A 19138-nucleotide genomic window follows, 5' to 3' on the forward strand; every position below is an offset into this window, starting at 1 on the left:
TTTGTGGCAATAACATGTCAATGAGTATTTTTATAGAAAATAAAATATGTCATTGACAGGTTTCAAACCTGCATGGCCCAAGAGACACTGATTTCAACTCTAGCAATCACTTGACAATTTCATCTTTAGTGGGTTTTGAACCCACACATACAGATTTAGATTCTGTTGTATTAACTGCTTGGCTAAGACTAGTTGAATGCACTTCCAATGAACTCATTCAAAAGTGAATCCTCAAAGCACATTTATCTGCATTTTGTCAGTTCTTTCAATAAACATCATTATATAGATTACATACCTGCTTAGTTTGAGAGAAATATATTTTGACTCTGGCAACCACTTGAATAAGCTCAATAAAGAATCTCAGCCTTGACAAATTTGTATTTTTTACAACTGGGTACTAGCAGGAAGCTAGAGTGACAAGCAGGGTTCTACTCTCGACTGAGAGATCAAGGTGTCTGGCTAAGGCAAGCTGCAGGGCGCAAAGATGTGGCATACGCAGCATGTGTACTCGGGACAGTTCTTATGGAGGTGTCCAATCTTCTTGCAGTATCTGCAGAGTGAGTTGTCAAAGGATGACTTTTTAGAGGTATTTTGAGAGAATGGAGAAGGTGAGGTGAGGTCAATGACTTCTAGAAAGGCGGACCAGCCTATGGCTTACATCTTTCCTGCAGCAACAGCGCAGGGTTTTAGTGGAAGGTGCTGGAATGAGGACTGGTTCTGGTTCATTCTTCTGTTTGACAGGTGCACTAGAGCTAGATAGCTCAATATCAGCAGGGCAACAGAATATCTTCAGAGTTTGCCAGGTTCTCCACTGGAATCCATTTGTTGCCTCTACTTTTCAAGATACGAGATAATGTCTTCATTTACCCATCACTTTATGACTCAGGATGGCTTCTATCTCATACTCCTCCTCATCATTGACTATATCAGGAGGTGGCTCTGTGTAGTTTGGACCATGGATCTTGGCTTCATGATAAGAGGATAGTTCAGAAGCACAGAACATGGAATGAACCGTCCATTGTTCTGATAGATAGCCAAACCTTATCTCCTTCTTTCCAGAGGATATACTTCTTTTGGTGAGATCTTTCTGTCATTCATTGCATGGTGATGTTGTGGCAGGAAATAAGATAGGGCTCTTGCACAAACAACCAACATCACATGACCACGAGTGACTTTTGTGTGACTTTAGAGTGTACAGCTAATGGCCATCGTAAAATTGACTTTTTGGCAAAAGAAATTCCACAGTATTCTTTGTATTTGTATTTAGAGCAACTCTGTGGGGGAACACATTCTCTCTGGCACTTATCAGTGCCAGATTAACTATGCTAAAGTGGAAGATATCCTACTTCTTATACCTATGACTTGGATACTCAGCACTGTATGGGAGGTCCTCGTGCTATGTCTCGCAGTCTGGACTGTGGTAAAACACTTCCGTGAACTGCGACAACATTCGGCAGGAGGGATTATCGAGGACTGTTTCACGGTGTTGTTGAAAACTCATGTGGTTTACTTTGCGAGGTAAGCTCACATTGTCATTATTGTTCCTTTTTTCCACTGACGGGTCGGATGTGGTAGCTTTGTTGCTGTTTCTTGCTTCCATCTCATTCTTGGTTTCTATCCAACATTCCTCACAGTATGTCAATCTTTCACTTGTCTATGCACGCTACCACAATTGATTGTTTCTATAGGCTGATTCTCTGGGTGCTCACATTATTTCTTGGTTTCTTCAGATTTTTGAGGTCGTGCAGATGTTTGTGTTGGGACCGCGCCTGATCCTTGGTATTCGAGAATACCATGCCAAGCTCGTGGCCAATTCTGACGTAGCAACTGGTATGACCTCAATCGCTTTCCAGGAGCGCGTGCATATATCGACTGGCAGTGGTGTGTGATAGTTGGTGGAGTTAACGGTTGTCCGGTGCTCTCCAAAGAGCACGGGAATTTTCTTTTATTTAATCTCACTTTCTTGAAGTATTGATTGAAGTTATCTGGTGTTCCAAAGTAGATGTCAAGGAGACATACAAAGTCTCCCGTCGTGTTATTGTGATTTGCTATACATAACTACGTGCTGACAATATTTAAATCAATATCCTGAATATCTCTACTCGCACTAGCTCCCCACACACACTTGCACCAACCACCGGTTCTTATTTGCTCTATGCGATGACAATCATTCATATGTTTGCTTAGGCAGCGCGCGAGAGGAAAGTCGAGTGACAGCGCACTGCTTCAGTTCCTCAGCAATTCGTACTCGATTAATCTTCTCGTCTCATTCAATGTCCCACCCTTATTTTCTCACCTGACTCACGCCAACTGACTTACAAATGATGATCCATTCAAGGTGATCACAAGGTTTGCGAAGCATGTTCATGCATACGTAGCTTAATGATGCGAGGCATACTTGATGAGTCTTGAGGAGGCTGAAGTTGGTTAATGCTTGTGGACGAGCTTTGCCTTTCACTTTCATTAGATGGGATACAGATATAAATATAAACGTGTCTAGGATTTTTGCTGAAGCACTACTTGGGGATACAAGTACTGTATTTGTGATATGAAGGCCGTGATCCTTCAGCCAAGACCCAGCGCCTCTGTGGAGTTGGGGGAATTTGAAGGAATTCAGGGTGCTAACTGGACACAAAACAAAACAGCTTGTTGACGTGGTTCGAAATAGCGACAAGCGAGACACCCAGGAACAGACATGCAGGCACCAGCACCAACAATATAGTGCGTGAGTCGAGCATCTGCTGCTTGAGGTCAGGCTGCGGACGTGATAGCGAGGTCGAGGCGAATCTCTCGATGTAGCTGGTATGTGGCCAAGATATTGTCGATGTTAGATTGATTTCGAATTTCGAATTTGGAATGTGCGTGCAATTGAGAAGTAGTGATATTGAGGGCATTACTTTAAGAAGGGAATATTCAGAGACATTTGAAGTGTGCTATGTTTAAAAGTTTTGTTATGAGAATAGATGTAGATGATCGCAAGAAATCAAGCACGCACAAGTGATAAAATGTTTCAAACAGAGTAACAGAGTCGCTCTGAGCAGAACAGTTGGGTGTGACTAGCACGAACAAGCCACCAGGTTGGTGGGCGCTATATATAGGTTTTGAAAGCAATAGAAGTGGCTGCGGAGGACAGAGTAGGTGGTGTTGGTGAGGGTCGAGGCTGAAAATTACAAGTCAAGGATGCGTGGAAGCTCACATTTTTCCACACGTTTATGAATCACCAGAGTTGCGGCCTGCACCAATGCGCAAGCTATCTACAACGAAGGTGTACATCAAACAGCGCAAATTAAAAGTCCTGCTCACCATCTTCTGGCAGGTCATCGCACTATGTCTCGCAGTCTTGATTGCGATAAAGCACTTCCGTGAACTGCGACAACATTCGGCAGGAGGAATTATAAGGGACTGTTTCATAGTTTGATGGAAACTCACGTGGTTTACTTTGCGAGGTGTTTGGAAAGTGCGTGCGGGAGTGCTCCAGGTCTAGGGTTCCAGGAATTTGCACCAGGCAAATTAGCCCGGCAAATTTACCCTGCAAATTTACTGTGAATGACAGTGTCAATTTCACACCCTCGAAAACATAGTGTCAATTTGGGTGAATTTGTGTCTACTGGACCCAGAACACCTGAAAAGCTTAAATATGATATACTGGACAATCCTGACAGCTCGGACACTTGAAAGATTCACATAGCTTATTGTGGCTCTAGTATCTACATAGTTGAAATAAGGTTTATATTTGGTCGAACATCATTATGCCAATGACAACCAAAATATTGTAAAAACTAAGAACTTCAATCAGTCCCTGATAATCCCAACAGCGCACATGCAGCCAAATCTCAAGGATAGATTGGCTGAACTGCAACAGTATCTCAAGGCGCTACCGTCCAACATTCCTATTCCAAAGGAATCAACATATAATTTTTCCAACTTCAGCCCAGATCTCGATTGGACCGCAGAAATCGGAGAGGCTGCAGCTGTCAACCGAGAATTAGAGGTCCGGTTTGGCAGTCATGCTGGTGGCCTGAAAATCATGGAGCGAGGGCCAGAGACAGAAGCTGTTGTGGATGTTCTCGAAACTTGGATCAAAAAATATCCAGGCGATATTCTCTTAGAGAAGTGGACATATGACATTCTCGAAGCTGCACGAGGTCTCATTCTTGCAGCCGGCAATACTGTGAGTCAGTTTTATCTTAATTCTAATAAAATATTGACATACTAGTATATAGTTGCCGGTCCTCGATGTCGAAGTGGATTCTACGAAACATAAGCCAGTCAATGTCAATAATCATCAACCTGAGAAAAGAAAGAAGGTTCAGAAACTCGATACACATATCCTCTCAACCTTTGACGATGACCGGTACCTCACTGCTGATGAAGGCGAGGATGCTCGGAAAGGTGGTGCTAAGATGCACCCACTGCTTCGCAAGATTTCAAAGCCTTGTCATCTGGCAAGCAATCCTACTGCTACCAAAATTGTATGGTGCATTGCTAGCCGTGGGTGTAATGTGACATGGGCATGGCCAAGAGCTTGACAACGTATAATGAAGCACGCTGCCCATGAGTGTCCAAGCATGGCAAAAGAGTGGCGGAAAGAAGCAAGAGAATATATGGTGTCCCAGGCAACAGGAGGGAAAGCAAAAGTCACAGAAGCAGCATTGGACTTGGATTCTAACGAAAATGTTCTTCCATTGGAGGTAACAGAACGGCCGATGAAGAAAGCAAGAATGGAGTTCCAGGCTGCATCAAGTTCGAAACAAGTCGTGCCATTCAACAAGGCATATGTTACAGAAGGAACCAAGCAGTTGAAGATGAATGGGGATCACACACTGATGCTATTTGTTACGTGCACTGGAGTTCCACCAGACATCATTGATTCCAAGGAGTTTAGGGCACTCTGCACTACCCTGAATGCGAACTACAAGACTCCCTGTGCATCGACTCTTTCCGAGCGACTGATCCCAAATGAATGTGCAAGAATCACCATCGCAATGGTCAACTATTTGAAAACACAATGCGATCTCACCATTATGTTTGATGGTGGGAAGGTCCGGAAGCCCAAATCATTCTACACTGTCCACGTCACCACTGCTGAACGGCGAACATTTCTATTTGAGCTTGATGATGCATCAATGCTCAGTCATACAGCTCATTATATTGGGGAGTTATTGGAAAGTGTGAGTACTAAACTCGTTGATTGCTTAAATGAATTTGAAGCTCACTCGACAACAATAGGTTATTCTTGATATTGGACCCTTTCGGTTCTCTGGCTTGTCATCAGATGACACAGGAAACACAAAGAATAGCCGCAGAGATTTGTCGGCAAAACGCCCCTATATACTAAACCTCCAGGATGCATGTCATTTGCTATCACTATGCAGCAAGCAAATATGCCAGCTGCCAGAGCTCAAAGAGGTGATAATAACTCGTATGGCTCAAGATTTGGCTCTGCAATGATGTTATCGTACTACCCACAGATTTCTGGCCATCTGAGAAAGGTTCTATCATTCATGGATAAGTCAGGCTATGCCATGGAGCACTTCAATTACCAGCGCAACGTGCTCAAAATTGGTCGTGGTCTTGAGAAGATCAGCAAAACTCGATTCGCGAATATCCATTGGTCAGCGGCTTCACTGCAACGAGGTTTACCAGCAATGCGAGCCATAGTCAGTGATTCAAAATTGGGGATTGATATCAAGGTAGATACGTCTGTTGTCGGTGAAGATTGGCCACTAATATCTTTTCATACAGGGCCTAAATCATTTCTTCGAGGAGAACACAACTGATTCTCTGATGTTCCAAGTTGACCTTGCGAAACTCGTAGCAGTCACGGGGCCTTACGCAAAAGCAATTCAATGTCTGGAATCAGCCCAAACAACTTGCGCAGATGTCTATCTCTACTGGCTTGCCATTGTTGCCCAGATGGAACAACTGATTCAGGGCAATACAATTCGACTACACAAAGAGACCAAAACTGCCATTCGTACAATTACTAATGCACGGTTCAAACAGATGATCAACGATGCACCAAATGATCCATATATCACAGCATTTTTCTTGAACCCAGGTGAGCGATGTGTAATATGGTCGTTGGAGCTTACTGATCCATTGGATCTCGGAAGAATATAGAGCAGCGCAGATCTACAAAAATATCAATCCTCTCGACTTGCCGCCTATTCAATTAAGCAAATCTAATGGAACCTATGCTATTGTGTCCCCTGAAGATGCAATTATCAAGAGAGTTGGCACGAGTCTCCAGCGCATGTTAAAGCATGAATACGGCAATGTTTATGATGGGGTAAGGTCGAACCAAGTTGCTGCAAAACTCATGAACGAGAGGAATCCACGCTTGGCTGGATTGACACCACGAGAGGCTCTGCAGTCAATGAAGGTCGAGCTCAAGGAGTATTACAAAGGCACAGATCCTTTCAACCGCAAGCCTCGTAAAAATGAGAATGTTCGGGATTGGTGGCTAGCTGTCCAGAAGGATGAAAATGCGCAGGTTCTTGGGGTGATAAAGTCTTTTACTCGATTGGTTCATTTCACTAAAGTTCTGTTCTTGTGTCAGGCTCTTGCAATCAAGCTATATTCTGTGGTACCAGTGTCAATGGCTGATGAGAGGACCATGTCGATCATAATGTGGCTCAATAGTCCTACTCGGAGCAGACAAGACATCGCAACATTAAAAGAAACCATTCAAATTCGCCAGTGGCACCGCTGGAAACCTGATGTAAGTTTCTCTTGCTCATTTGGACTATTGAAAGACTCATGTACATCTAATTCAGTCAGCGGTGTCAAAAACGGCTCCTTCGATCAAATGGTGCGATATGCACGCAACCATCCTTGGTGATCAACGACCTGAGAAGCCAACAGTTGTTCCACCACCTGCCCGACCACCTATGAAACGAGATATTGCCATGAGCGACTCAGATGACGAGACCAGTGAGGGACAGTGGCCTGATGATGATGATGATATGCACGCAACCATCCTTGGTGATCAACGACCTGAGAAGCCAACAGTTGTTCCACCACCTGCCCGACCACCTATGAAACGAGATATTGCCATGAGCGACTCAGATGACGAGACCAGTGAGGGACAGTGGCCTGATGATGATGATGATATGCACGCAACCATCCTTGGTGATCAACGACCTGAGAAGCCAACAGTTGTTCCACCACCTGCCCGACCACCTATGAAACGAGATATTGCCATGAGCGACTCAGATGACGAGACCAGTGAGGGACAGTGGCCTGATGATGATGATGATGATGATGTGAGCCTCGATGGAGAAGACAGCGACAGGTTCGATGTTGGTGATCACATTAACTTAGCATCAGGATTCCTTCTCGATCTTCTCTCAGACCAGCCTGTGCAGCTTGAGCCGGCTCCCGTGAGTCACGGACCTCCATCCAAGCTGACAGCTGATGCTGTGACTTCGTCGACGACACCGATGGATGGCGAGTGGGAGATATGGGAGTCTGTGGAGTAGATTACAGTCAATTAGGTGAAATTCACCTGCAAATTAATGCAAATTAGCGTCAAAAAGCTAGAGCTTTCGGGGGCTCTGCCCCCGAACCCCCGTCAGTAAATTTGCGTGAATTTCGTGTCATTCACACCTGTAAATTTGGCCCTCTGCGAGGGCCATGCTAATTTGCCGGTCAACCAGACGCCATACCCTAATTCCCGGAACCCTATCCAGGTCATAGTGGTACTCTAAGAGATTTGAGGGTATCGAAGAAGGGAGTGTTCCATGGTCCTTGAAATGTGCTGCATTGTGAATTAAGTCGCGAGAAGATTGTATGCATGGGAGGCAAACACATACTATTCAGACGATTTCAGGCACGCAGAATTCGAAGTGATAAAATATCTCAAACAAAGTCTGTGAGGCAATCTGAGCAACATGCATCGCTGCAATTTCAAACTCCGTGCTTCGCCAAGCTTTCGATCGATCACTGGACTGGAGTCTGTTCGCACTAAGGCTGCTTGTTCCCAAATTCCCATGCCATCATAAACCAGACTAGTGCGATATTGTATGTTATTCATACAGTCCACACCCGGGTACGCCAACATCCAAATCGAAGTAGTAAGTCCTTAGTCCTTAGCCATGGCATCCCACTCTTTCAAAGCCTAACCAAGACCACCTGATGAAATCGTACAGCTGCTCGAGTTTTTCACAGCACATCTACATTCACGGTGAGCGTCCCATCCTTTTTTGATTATTCTTCGCTAAGCAAACCCATACAGAACCGGCTTTGTATAAGCTGTTAGCATGCAAGGGCTCTAATGCCACAAGAACTCTCAAATCTCGAATTTTGATCGTCAGTCGGTGTCGGTGTAGTCTCCGGCATCGTTCTAGTAGCTGTTTCATGCAAAATATAGAGAGTGCGTTTTGATCTATATTCCCACTCAGGCTACCCTAGAAATGTGTGAGTCAACAAGAGGGCATCAACTGCATGATAGATTCAGTGTGGCATGGTTTGGATCAGTTTTCATTGGAATAAGCGTTGATGGTGTGCATTGGTAGCTATGACCCAGTGAGTTATTCCCTCAACTTCTTATCACCAACTTTCTGATGGTGTGCCAATGGAATGTTATCGCCTTTAGCCATTGTGCATCTGAGTATCATTTTCTCCTATCTCCTCTCTCAATGCTCTCTTGATACAAGGGTGATGTTGCATCTTCATCATACATTAATCACTCAATCTCAACCAAGACGTCTCTGGTGAATCCTGATGCTTTTCACCACCGCACCAACTCCACGATGCAAATCAAATATTCTGGGCTCACCATTTCTGGCATCCAGGTGATATGGCAGCCCAATTTCTGAGGCAGAGAGCGAGAGGGCGCACATGAAGGGACAGATGACCTACATAAGGGTGAGATGAGACATTGAGATGTATGCTCGCTGGGAGGTATTGGTAGTCAGGGTAGGACACGAATTCGTTTCTTCATGCGAATCTCCCTATTTTTGATGGCTGACTTTTCTGGTCTGGCGTCATGCTGACGCAAATGTACATTTGTTGAATGAGGTGTTATGCTCCGCGGGCCTGTGCTGGCGAGGCGATGACAGGTTTTCCGATGGTCGCACCATGATCAGCATGTGCCAAACAAATGAAATAGCATTTAATTTCATTGATGGACCGATGCATGTGTAGCAAAACATCTCAAGAATAGCATCGGAAACAAGACGACAAGACCACGAACAGTCAGTTCTTGATGTTCGATCTTTTGCGGAGTTCAAGTGTTTCAGTCGTTCAGATGTTTTACGACCAACATCTACTATGATCCCCTGGATTCATTTATCTTTCCTCATGCATAAATATCTACTTCGACCAATCAAAGCGGGAACGGTCATCATCTCCCGATCTCATTTCCCTGATCTACTTACCGGATAGTGGTATAACTAGCACGAATGTCATCATCTTACGTCCACCAAGTTCGCCTCTCACCCACATCCATTCTCTACCAATATGACCGTAATCTCAAATGATCCCACTTGGTGGTCGGCCATCGATGCATATTGTTTGGGCAGCTATTTTATAGGTTCGTGGAGAGCAGTTGGATGTTGAAGCTGACTAACCTTGGCTTTTGTTTCGCAGTCGCCGCCTTTGTTGCAGTGATGTATGATTGGGGTGAGCATGATAAAATTAAAAGACTACTGATGTCTTACAATTATTTTCAGCACTCACATTCGGACAAGAGGTATGTCAATGCTATGACCGGAGCAGCCATGTCGCTGAGAATGGCTTTATAGGTGGAATTGATCTGGGTGAGTAGAATCTGGTGTCAGAGGAACACACATGAAAATAATCTTGATTCCAGAGAAACAATGGTCCGTCATGACAGCTATGTACCTCGGCGTATGTAGTTTGTTGGTCGCAGTCGCCATGTTGTGCTGACTTCAAAATATCCTAGGTGCGTTACCTTGGAATCTTATACGCTGTGTATGTCCAGAAGGCTACACACTCGATGTTGTGCTAATTGTCTATCTCTCACAATCAGCCTGTACATGCTGTGTACGTCTCTTTAGTACATTCACTGTCTTTGCCTCTTCTGACCAATGACATATAGTCGATGTTCCGACTATCTCATTGACAGATACGGTGAGTCTTCTGCACAGATGCTTGCTATTCCCCTCCAATTAACCGTGGTGCCCTGTAGCAGTGGGTGTGGTTCTTTGCTAAATTCTTGGTTCACTAATGACTGCCATGCTATACTGCCACAGATGTGAGTCTGTTTGGAGTGTGCTACCCGAGGCCGATCACTGACTGGATTCGTCAGGCTGGATCATGTACACCGTATGGAATTCGATTGGTGTTGTGGTATTTGCGATGTTGTGGGGTAAGCTTTGCACTTGCGAGACCTCAGTGATATTGACTTGACTGAAACATGCTGCAAGTCATTATCATCGCTCGGTTGCATGCGATGTATCAAGGATCCAGAAAGATCCTGATATTTCTCATTGTCACCTTCCTGGCTATCAACACTTTCGCTGCAGTGTCTGTCATAATGGCAACAATGCATACTTCAGGGGGTGCGTTTAATTGTGAATGAAAATAAACGTGCACGAGACTCATTGATACCAGAGGGACTCATTCTCTCCGGCACTTATCAGTCCCAGATTGACTATCCGGGAGATATCATATTTCTAGATTCCATTCCTTGGATAATCGCCACCGTGTGGGAAGTCATCGCATTATGTCTTGCAGTCTGGATTGCGGCCAAACACATCCGTGAACTGCAACAACATTCGACAGGAGGGATTATCGAGGACTGTTTCACGGTGTTGGTCAAAACTCATGTGGTGTACTTTGCGAGGTAAGCTCATATTGTGATTATTGTTCCTTTTTCCACTGACGGGTCGGACGTGGTAGCTTTGTTGCTGTTTCTTGCTTCTCTCTCATTTTTGTTTTAGATCCAACATTCTTAACGGTATGTCAATCTCTCACTTGCCTATGCACGCTACCACAATTTATCGTTTCTATAGAGCATTTCCCTGGACAATCAGATTATTTATGGGTTTGTTCAGATTTTGACAGTCGTGCAGATGTCTGTGCTGGGACCGTGCCTGATCCTTGGCGTTTGGGAATACCATGCCAAGCTTGTTGCCAATTCTGATGCAGCAACTGGTATGACCTCAATTGCTTTCCAGGAGCGTGTGGAAATATTGACTGGTAGGTATGAGGGACCATATTGGACAAAATAAAATCAAAACGATAAAGTAAATAAATCGATGTTATAACTAAAACTCGAATTGATTTCACAAAAGTCATCCACATGGCTTCTCAAAACTCTAAATCATTTCACAAAAGTTGTCCACATGGCTACCAAATCAGGATGTCATGCACAAAAGTCATCCATGTTGCTTCTCAAAACTCTATTCATGGCACAAAAGTGGTCCACCTGCTGGCTCAAGTCATCCCATGCTCACCGTTATCAATGGTGAGCTCAAGGCGGGCCCCGCCCTTTGCATGTCGGGTCACTGGTCACTGGTCACAGTATGGCGGGTGCGTGACGCTGGTACCAGCACTTGCTTGGTATAGTAATTAATCAATTACCAGTTACAGTACTGCCCGCCTGGCACTCGGCTCTCATTAGCAATGGTGTCCAGATGGTATGCTGACATGTCTCATCCCACTCTCTCCGTGCTTTTCGCTGGTGCTGCCACTTCAAAACTTACCCAGATAGAACCACAAGCACAGAGATCAAGCCAGGGCTAGTTTACTAGTAGCGGGTTGTGACCACTCACAGCGTGGATGGCACAGTGGATAGGACCTGGGTCCATCTGATCCTCTTCAAGCGCGTCTGGTGGCCACATTTGCCGGGGTTCTCAGATGTCCGACTTCTCTCCGCCCTGTGCCTCTCACTCTCAGTATCTCCTCGGTCAGTTGTACTGGCCTGCACCATGGTCTAGGCACCCCGGTCCACCCAACTCTCGCAGCTTGTAAGTTCGAGGGTCAGATGAGAGGGTACATTCTACTTTGGTCTTCTAGCCTGCTGCTGACATCACGTCCTTTTCAGGGCATCAGTGGTCGCCGTCATCCAGGTCGGGACCTAGTGGTGGCTAGATACCATCGTTTTCTGTTGCTTTGTTAGTATCATATATTCAAGCGGTGTTAATTCCTCATATCTTGCCTCCTCCTAGGACATCATTTACTTGATTGTACAAGCTGTGGGAGGCGCATCCGCTGCGCATGCTGCCAACATAAAGACAAGTGCTTTGATGGTATGCACATCATCCCATATTTTGCCTGACGTTCACATCATTGAGACAGGGCGTGAACATTATGCTAGGAGGAATTGCTGTTCAACTTTATGTGTGATGATGTACGGATACTAATTTGATACTTTCATAGGATGATCTCAGGCGACCAGCGTGCCTCACCTCAAGCCCCATGCAAAAGCAGCAGCAACAGAGACTTCTGACGTGCAGGAGGAGCAGATATAACTTGTGCCCGAGCGGTGAGAATCCATCTGCAACAACCTCGTTCAACGTATTCGAAAGGCACAGGAGATTGAATACAAACAGGGTCAGAGTGTGCAAAAGGTGTGATGGCTTGGGAAACTGGGTGTGCTCGAACTATGAGTGGAACTTCGAGAGCGAGAGGTACTTCGGCACAAAGGGCCCATAAGTATGATACGAACAACTTGAATCATACACAGTCATGTAGCAGGATGCAGCAATATACGAGGTGTGTTATCTGAGAACAACAGCTAAAGTAAGGAATTGTGTCGAGAAATGGCAAGTACAGTGCGTGCAGGACATATGAAAAAAATTAATCAGCGCTGCGATGAAGGTACCATATGGGCTGATGACGTGGACAAAGTCAGGGAAGTGCAGTATGAGAACAGTGCGATATGAGAACAGTGCAGGAGGAGCAAAATTAATCAGCGCTGCGATGAAGGTACAATATGGGCTGATGACGTGGAGAAAGACATGGAGGGAAGAGCAGTAGAAGAGCAGTGGTGGAAATGTTGCAGTACGAGAAAATGAAAGCAGCAGTCGTGCAACTTGAATGAACAGGTTAGTAGAGAAAATGCGTGCAGTCCAGTTCAAAAAGCAGTAACATCAGCAAAATGCGAGAAGAGAATGGCGGTGGGTCACACGAATAAAGGCATTCGTGCATTGAATGTATCATCACCTGCCTCTATGAGCGCCATGTGTAGGCATACATCAAGAGCAGTGACTTGAGACACATCTATTGGTGGATTTTGAAGACACTTGATGAGGGGAGCATTCATGAAGACGTTCAGCTTGTACATGCAGGTATGTACCATTGGTGGAATGATATCGCGATCGGCCTATTGGCATATGAATGAGTGTCCAAGTCATCAGATAGCAAACAGAAACGCACATTGAATTGACCATGAAAAGTAGCAGCGTCTGACACCTCTTGAATTAATGCAATCTACCCACCCATGTCAGTGCATGTACAGGCCAGATAGTAGTCAAATGACTTACTCTAAACGTTGTCAAAGGGTCAGCAGGTAGAGTAGGGATACCGCTTAACACCTTGACAAAACGCTGGGCACGATAATCAGGACCTGGTTGATGATCAGGATCTACAAGATCATGAAATGCATCATGGTCTGGATGTCCTTCTCCCTCCAAGTAACGAATCACCGCATTCTTCAAGGCCTCCAGAAGAGGCGACATGCATGCATGGAACATCACATCTCCATCAACTTCAAAGCGTAACAATGGGCTTATTTTAACTGCTGTTAAACGTTTGTTGAAGATATGCTGCAGAATTGGCTTGGAATGGTGCTGTAGGGCCTAGAAAGATATAAATACCTAACATTGGTTAAAATTTGCTGAGAACATACCTTGGTGATTGAAGGCAGAGATGATGTAAGGTAGATATCAAAGCCTGTTGTGAACGCCTTGTATTCCTGTGATTTAACAAAAGACTCGTAGGAGTAGCCTAAAAGGGCACTACAAAAGAAGTCACGACGAACGGCTGGCCATTGTTCAGTCCCAGTGCGATAGATCTCATTAAACTAGTGATACAGGTTTAGTCAACTTCATCTAGCCAACCATATAGTATATGAGCACATACAGTGGTGTCCAAACAGACATGACAGATGCGGGTGATCTGTGATCGCATTTTAGGTTCACGAGGAAGGCACTGTCCATTCTGATCATCTGGGGGAACCACACTCAGAACATCTGCAAGTGTTGGGTAGAGTGTAGAAAGCCATTTTTCATCCATGATGGAGCTGACACCATTCATAACCAGCTCAAGCAAAGCAGGAGAAATCAGATCCGGTCCACTGTTGATCTTGACCAGGTACCACGCACATATGCGTCCAAGAGCAAAAATGATGTCGAGTTTCTCGGGTGATGGAAATCTCGAAAGCTTGAGTGAGACATAGCCGTCATCGAGCAATGAACTGACATCGCCATCAACATCCATCACATCCTCATCGTCACCAGAACCTATGTCAGGCTTCCAGGTTAGACACCGTCTCATAGCTGTATCCAGAATCTGTCGCATTGGCCCATCGCCGATACTGTCTGTTGCCTCTGGATGACCACTGGTATTTAGGTCAATGAGGGTGTGCACGATGAAAAAGTTGTATCACGTACGCTCGAAATTGCCAGACTGACATTGAGAATATGTTCTCAACATCGCTATGAGTTAGCGTGCAGTCCCTCCCTTCAGTGCCCCATCGGACTCGAAAACTGCTCTTGGCATCAGGATTTGTGAACGCAAAGGTATCAGACAAGTCCCGGATGTCTGAGTCTACATCGGAAAACTGCCTTTGGTATTTGAAGAAGTCAATAATACCATCAGCAGCATCTGAAAGGACATCAGCCTCAACATAGAAAGTTGCACCATGGTACTTTGAATCTGCCGAGTAATGAATCCCCTCACGCAGATCTGTCAGATCATGGAGATTGTCTGCCCTGAAAGGCACCAAAGGGACGAGGGAGTGATCATAGGTGGGTACTGATGTGCGACCATGCTGTGCTCTCTCTAGAGCTGGGGAATGCACTTCACTGGGCAGAGAGGAGCTGGTTTCGGAAATGGAGCCACTAGTATCCTCAGAAGATGGTAGGCCTGAGAGCATGGGGGACGTTGTAGTAGAGGGCTGAGGGTAAGGACGTAGTAGTAAAGGAGATCGGGGTTGTTGATTTTGGCGGCGTGGTATAAATTGGACCAATGGGCGCAAGTCTATAAATCTTTCCTGGTCCAGTGGCGTGGATGGTGTGTCAGTGGCAGAAGTGGTGGCTTCAGGACTAGGGAATGATGACGATGCTGGAATAAGCCAATGACCAGATGTAATATCCCCTGAAGATGATGACTCTGAATGACGTTCAGAGTATGGAATTAGGCGATATGAATGCCCATGAGATTGAGCTCGACCATGAGATACAGGACCAATGTCCCTGCATTGGGGTGATGCTGATCGATCACGATTGCTGTAGCGAGGTACTAGGCTTGATGATGAGATACTAGTACTACTGCCCACCGATGTCATGGCTGCAGGTGACTCGCTGGTGGCAGGTGTAGATGGGAGTTCTGGGCGAGGAGAAAGACTGGCATAGGAGGGAGATGGGGTTGGTGAGGATGGAATGGAACTTGACAGCAATGCGGGTGACAATAGGCTCAGTTGAGAAGTAGACGATGCAGGTGTGCCTAGTGAATCTTCAGGAGGACATGTGGTAGCACAAGGCGGAGTTGTGAAATGGTCAGTGATCCCAGCGGTGTCTTCATAGCTTTGAATTAAATAGGTTGCAATACGGTCGGCAAAACAGTGGTGGGGATATATTGAGCCCTTGATCAACGGTCCAATAACATCGCCCCCTTTCGGACCTAGTACATGCACCATTAGTATTTTAGAATATGCAAAATTAAGTGCAAGACAAACAGAGATAGATGAGCGACACATTGGAATCTTCAGGGCTCTTTATATGGTCACATCGCTTGAAAAACTTCGAGACTTCCAAAGATTGGAAATTGAAGGCGGCATCGACATTTAAGTAGCGCCTGCCCCGGCTCCCATTGGAATTGCCAGGTTGGAGAAAACGGAAAGGCAAACTGTGGAATTTCAGGCGGATATCACGGTTGGGTGCATCTGTAGCTAGTGGAAGATTGTCAGCTTGCCATGCTGGGAACTGCAGGTGGCCATCATGAGCCATCTGTGTGACCTCATGAACGATCTGGTTCATGAGTGAATCGCCTTTGCGGCCTGACAAGTTCACCATGCGAGTAAGCCCATGCTCGGTGAGAAAGTGGAGGTCAGATGCTAATCCTTCACCATCGCGCATGCGCCTCACATGGCCTACATGGTTATCATCTGCCTCAGTGTAATCATACATGGGCTGTAACACAGGTCAGAATAGCTATAGATACCACAGCATTGACGTCACTTACATCTCTTGGCATGAGAATGAGTTGAGCATGGATGGTACGCAATGGCGCACTGACTGTGATTCGTTGCCCACGACCACGTGTATGCCCCCGCAAGCTGGTAGAACTGGTTGAGACACCTGCCATTGGCACTCCAAATGCCATGTGGCCACGGGTGACTGGTGCCCCTTGAGATTGGGGGGGAGGACGATGTACAGACATAGTATATGCATTGACCAGTGAAGGTCCAGAGATGGTTGCCAGTCGGTTTGAAGTGGTACTGGCCTGGTATTGAGGGATAGAGTGAGAGGCCATATTAGTGAAGAACTGATCGTCAGCATGCCCTGACAGATTAGACTGTACACTGGAATGGTTTACAGAGGAAGATGACAATGACAGTATGGAATATGGGAGCACAGATTGGATGACCAAGGGGTGTGGGCACTGTAAGGCTGCCCGCACATACACAACTGGTAATAATGATGAATCTTGATACCAAAAAATGGTGAGTAAACAAAAGCACAAAACAAATTATGCTCTGCCTACCGGTGCATTGTGAAGGCTGCGATATTCACGACACAAGCCAGCACCTCCTCGAGGTGGAAACACTGGAGGTTCTGGATGTGGAGGAGTTTTGCTGTGAGATGTTATTGAGTGGGTGCAGTGGCATATTTGCTACAGGGAGTGCGGTGTGAGTTTAATGGCTACAGGAAAATAAAAACCATACCTGGGAAGCATCTGCAGCAAAATATGCAGCACATATGCGAGTCAAACACTTGCTGCAACGATACCGGGTCGTCATTTTACTAAGAGTTATATTTAAAAATGTGTTACAACTGCAAGAACATGTTTACTCACCAATAGAGGAACTATTGATGAGTAACAAAGTGTAAAGATACTGGATCAGTGCACCAGGCTATGGAGGGAGCGACTGGACAATTCGGAGGTGGGGGAAAAGAGATAAGAGATGCTGGTGATCGGGAGACATGTCAGAGGATTAACATGCAGTGGAAGCAAGCAGAGAAGATGAGAAGCAAGCAAACCATATGGTACAAAAGTGTATGAGATGGCAACGCCTCTTGGAGGCGAACCAAATTCCAAATACGAGTCTACTCATCAACCATAACCCATCATGAGGATCCTGGTCTTCATCATAGATGCCATGATGAAACATCTGCCCGTTTGGCTCACTAACTTCACAAGGTCTCACAGGCATCTTGCGCACCTTGTCGTTCTGAAAGACTTTGCTAATATACAAAAACCAGTTTTTGATGGTGCTGGGTATGATACAGATTAAAGCGAGGCGGAATAATGTGATATATATTACCATACAAGTGCTTGCCTACGATCGAAGCAGAAGCACAAGCGAAGACCACCATTTTCGATATACTAGTTGGCTATTGTATGGGCAACGGCCGAAAAGGTCTTCCGAGTATTTGGCAAAAGTGAGTTGAGCTGCAAGCCTGTGACTGGTGGGCAACGACACACTCTAATTCTCACCTTGATTGCATCCAGAAGGGCGCGGTCCCAGTCGCATTTTTGTGCCATGACGAATGACCGATGGGCGTAGGAAGTATGATAGTTCGGACTGGTATTGATATCTTGAGTGAGTAGTCCTTTGGCGGTAGATAAGTCTCCATTTAGACATGCAATACGGGGGGTCGTGATGGCTAGGATCTGCACGAAGCATGCTCGATTTGTGGTATATGAGTCAGAGACAAAAACATGCCTTTGAGTGATGGACGTAGGGAGTATGGTTGTTTGGATCGGTATTGATATCTTGCATGAGTAGTTCTTCGTCAGTATATAAGTCTCCATCTATGCATGCATCGCGGACTGTTGTGGTGGCAATAGTCTGCAAGAAACATGCTCGATTTGTGGTATATTCAGAGTCAGAGACAGAAACATGCCTTTGGATGTCTTGCATGGTCGTAGTCTAGACCGCGGGCGAGAGACATGTCGAATGAGATCTATTCATACATGAATATCATGTTTTGATTCATGGAAAACGAGCCTACTTTGTCGAGAACTTTGTAAGCTTGCATGAGAGTAAAGAGAATATCCATGTCTGAAATGCCCTGCTTGGCGCTCGGGTTGCCATAAGAGTGGCATCTACTTTCAAAAGATCGAGTAACGACAGGCCACCTATCGGTGTGTGGTTCCTGCTGTATTGTTTTTATCTGGTATGATTTTGCGATAAGTATCGATTCACAAGTCTGTGCGACATACTAGGGAACTCGTGAAGTAAGTGCAGGAAGTCAGAGCAAGGATAGCAATAGTCAGTAGATAAATGACAGCAATATAAAAACGACGCACTTCTTTTCCAGTCGCCGTCAACGTGGCGTGATGACGCCGTGATAACTCCAGGGTAGCGCATAATCCTTGACGAGCATCTGCGCAAAATGCTCAGGAGTGATGGAAGGATCTAAATGGCATCAGCAATGAAAGCTACTCTAAACAAGAGGCTTACCATTCAGATTCCATACAAAGGTCTCGCACATCTTATGATGCTCCACATTGAACTCAAGTCTGATCGGCACGAGTTGCTCAGGGCCCGGGTTGGCCAGGAAGTTTCCGAACCCGTGGGAATTAATCGATCTCCCCAAGACACAGCAAAAACTCGTGGAAGTGAGTACTCATTCTGTCAACTTCGCCCCCACACTTTCTCTTTTTACCTGGGCTGGCCAGGGCAGTCCGAAGTTGCTTCGAATTCTGAGCTGATCCCAGTGTGAATGCAGACCCGGCCAGGGCGTACAGAGTTGCTCTGAACCCTGAACTGGCGAAG

The 19138-nt window shown here is 45.6% G+C and overlaps 5 protein-coding genes across 5 annotated transcripts; 3 read left to right on the top strand and 2 right to left on the bottom strand.

Annotated features, from left to right (window-relative positions):
- Nucleotides 1–1357: 1357 nt before the first annotated feature.
- Nucleotides 1358–1906, top strand: HD556DRAFT_1353359 (uncharacterized protein; the record flags this gene model as incomplete). The annotated part of the gene is made up of 3 exons (XM_041302410.1): nt 1358–1518; nt 1576–1633; nt 1689–1906. The coding sequence occupies 3 exons, from the start codon at nt 1358–1360 to the stop codon at nt 1887–1889; spliced, it is 420 nt and encodes a 139-aa protein (XP_041162956.1). The 3' UTR covers nt 1890–1906.
- A 1938-nt stretch (nt 1907–3844) lies between these two features.
- Nucleotides 3845–4150, top strand: HD556DRAFT_1195972 (uncharacterized protein; the record flags this gene model as incomplete). Its single annotated transcript, XM_041296277.1, has 1 exon — nt 3845–4150. A coding segment is annotated over one exon (306 nt), but the record flags the coding sequence as incomplete, so codon positions are not given.
- Nucleotides 4151–9465: 5315 nt separating this feature from the next.
- Nucleotides 9466–12443, top strand: HD556DRAFT_1463687 (uncharacterized protein; the record flags this gene model as incomplete). The annotated part of the gene is made up of 19 exons (XM_041308299.1): nt 9466–9538; nt 9595–9627; nt 9678–9697; nt 9750–9764; nt 9864–9910; nt 10067–10098; nt 10277–10336; nt 10395–10529; nt 10582–10813; nt 10911–10927; nt 10983–11014; nt 11043–11173; nt 11391–11502; nt 11563–11609; nt 11747–11878; nt 11910–11939; nt 12017–12041; nt 12141–12221; nt 12363–12443. 19 exons carry the CDS (start codon nt 9466–9468, stop codon nt 12441–12443), a joined length of 1335 nt encoding a protein of 444 aa, XP_041162958.1.
- Nucleotides 12444–13096: 653 nt separating this feature from the next.
- HD556DRAFT_1440486 (uncharacterized protein) lies at nt 13097–16668 on the bottom strand (the record flags this gene model as incomplete). The annotated part of the gene is made up of 8 exons (XM_041306118.1): nt 13097–13297; nt 13351–13404; nt 13458–13772; nt 13823–13996; nt 14056–14533; nt 14586–15816; nt 15872–16325; nt 16378–16668. 8 exons carry the CDS (start codon nt 16666–16668, stop codon nt 13097–13099), a joined length of 3198 nt encoding a protein of 1065 aa, XP_041162959.1.
- A 1765-nt stretch (nt 16669–18433) lies between these two features.
- On the bottom strand, nt 18434–18928 carry HD556DRAFT_1353390 (uncharacterized protein). Its single transcript, XM_041302411.1, has 2 exons — nt 18824–18928; nt 18434–18778 (listed from the first exon to the last, which is right to left on the bottom strand). The coding sequence occupies exons 1-2, from the start codon at nt 18824–18826 to the stop codon at nt 18530–18532; spliced, it is 252 nt and encodes an 83-aa protein (XP_041162960.1). The 5' UTR covers nt 18827–18928; the 3' UTR covers nt 18434–18529.
- Between the last annotated feature and the right edge of the window lie 210 nt (nt 18929–19138).

The sequence above is a fragment of the Suillus plorans genome (assembly GCF_016647745.1).
Source record: "Suillus plorans strain S12 chromosome Unknown HD556scaffold_14, whole genome shotgun sequence".
In the NCBI taxonomy this organism is placed as follows: Eukaryota; Fungi; Basidiomycota; class Agaricomycetes; order Boletales; family Suillaceae; genus Suillus; species Suillus plorans.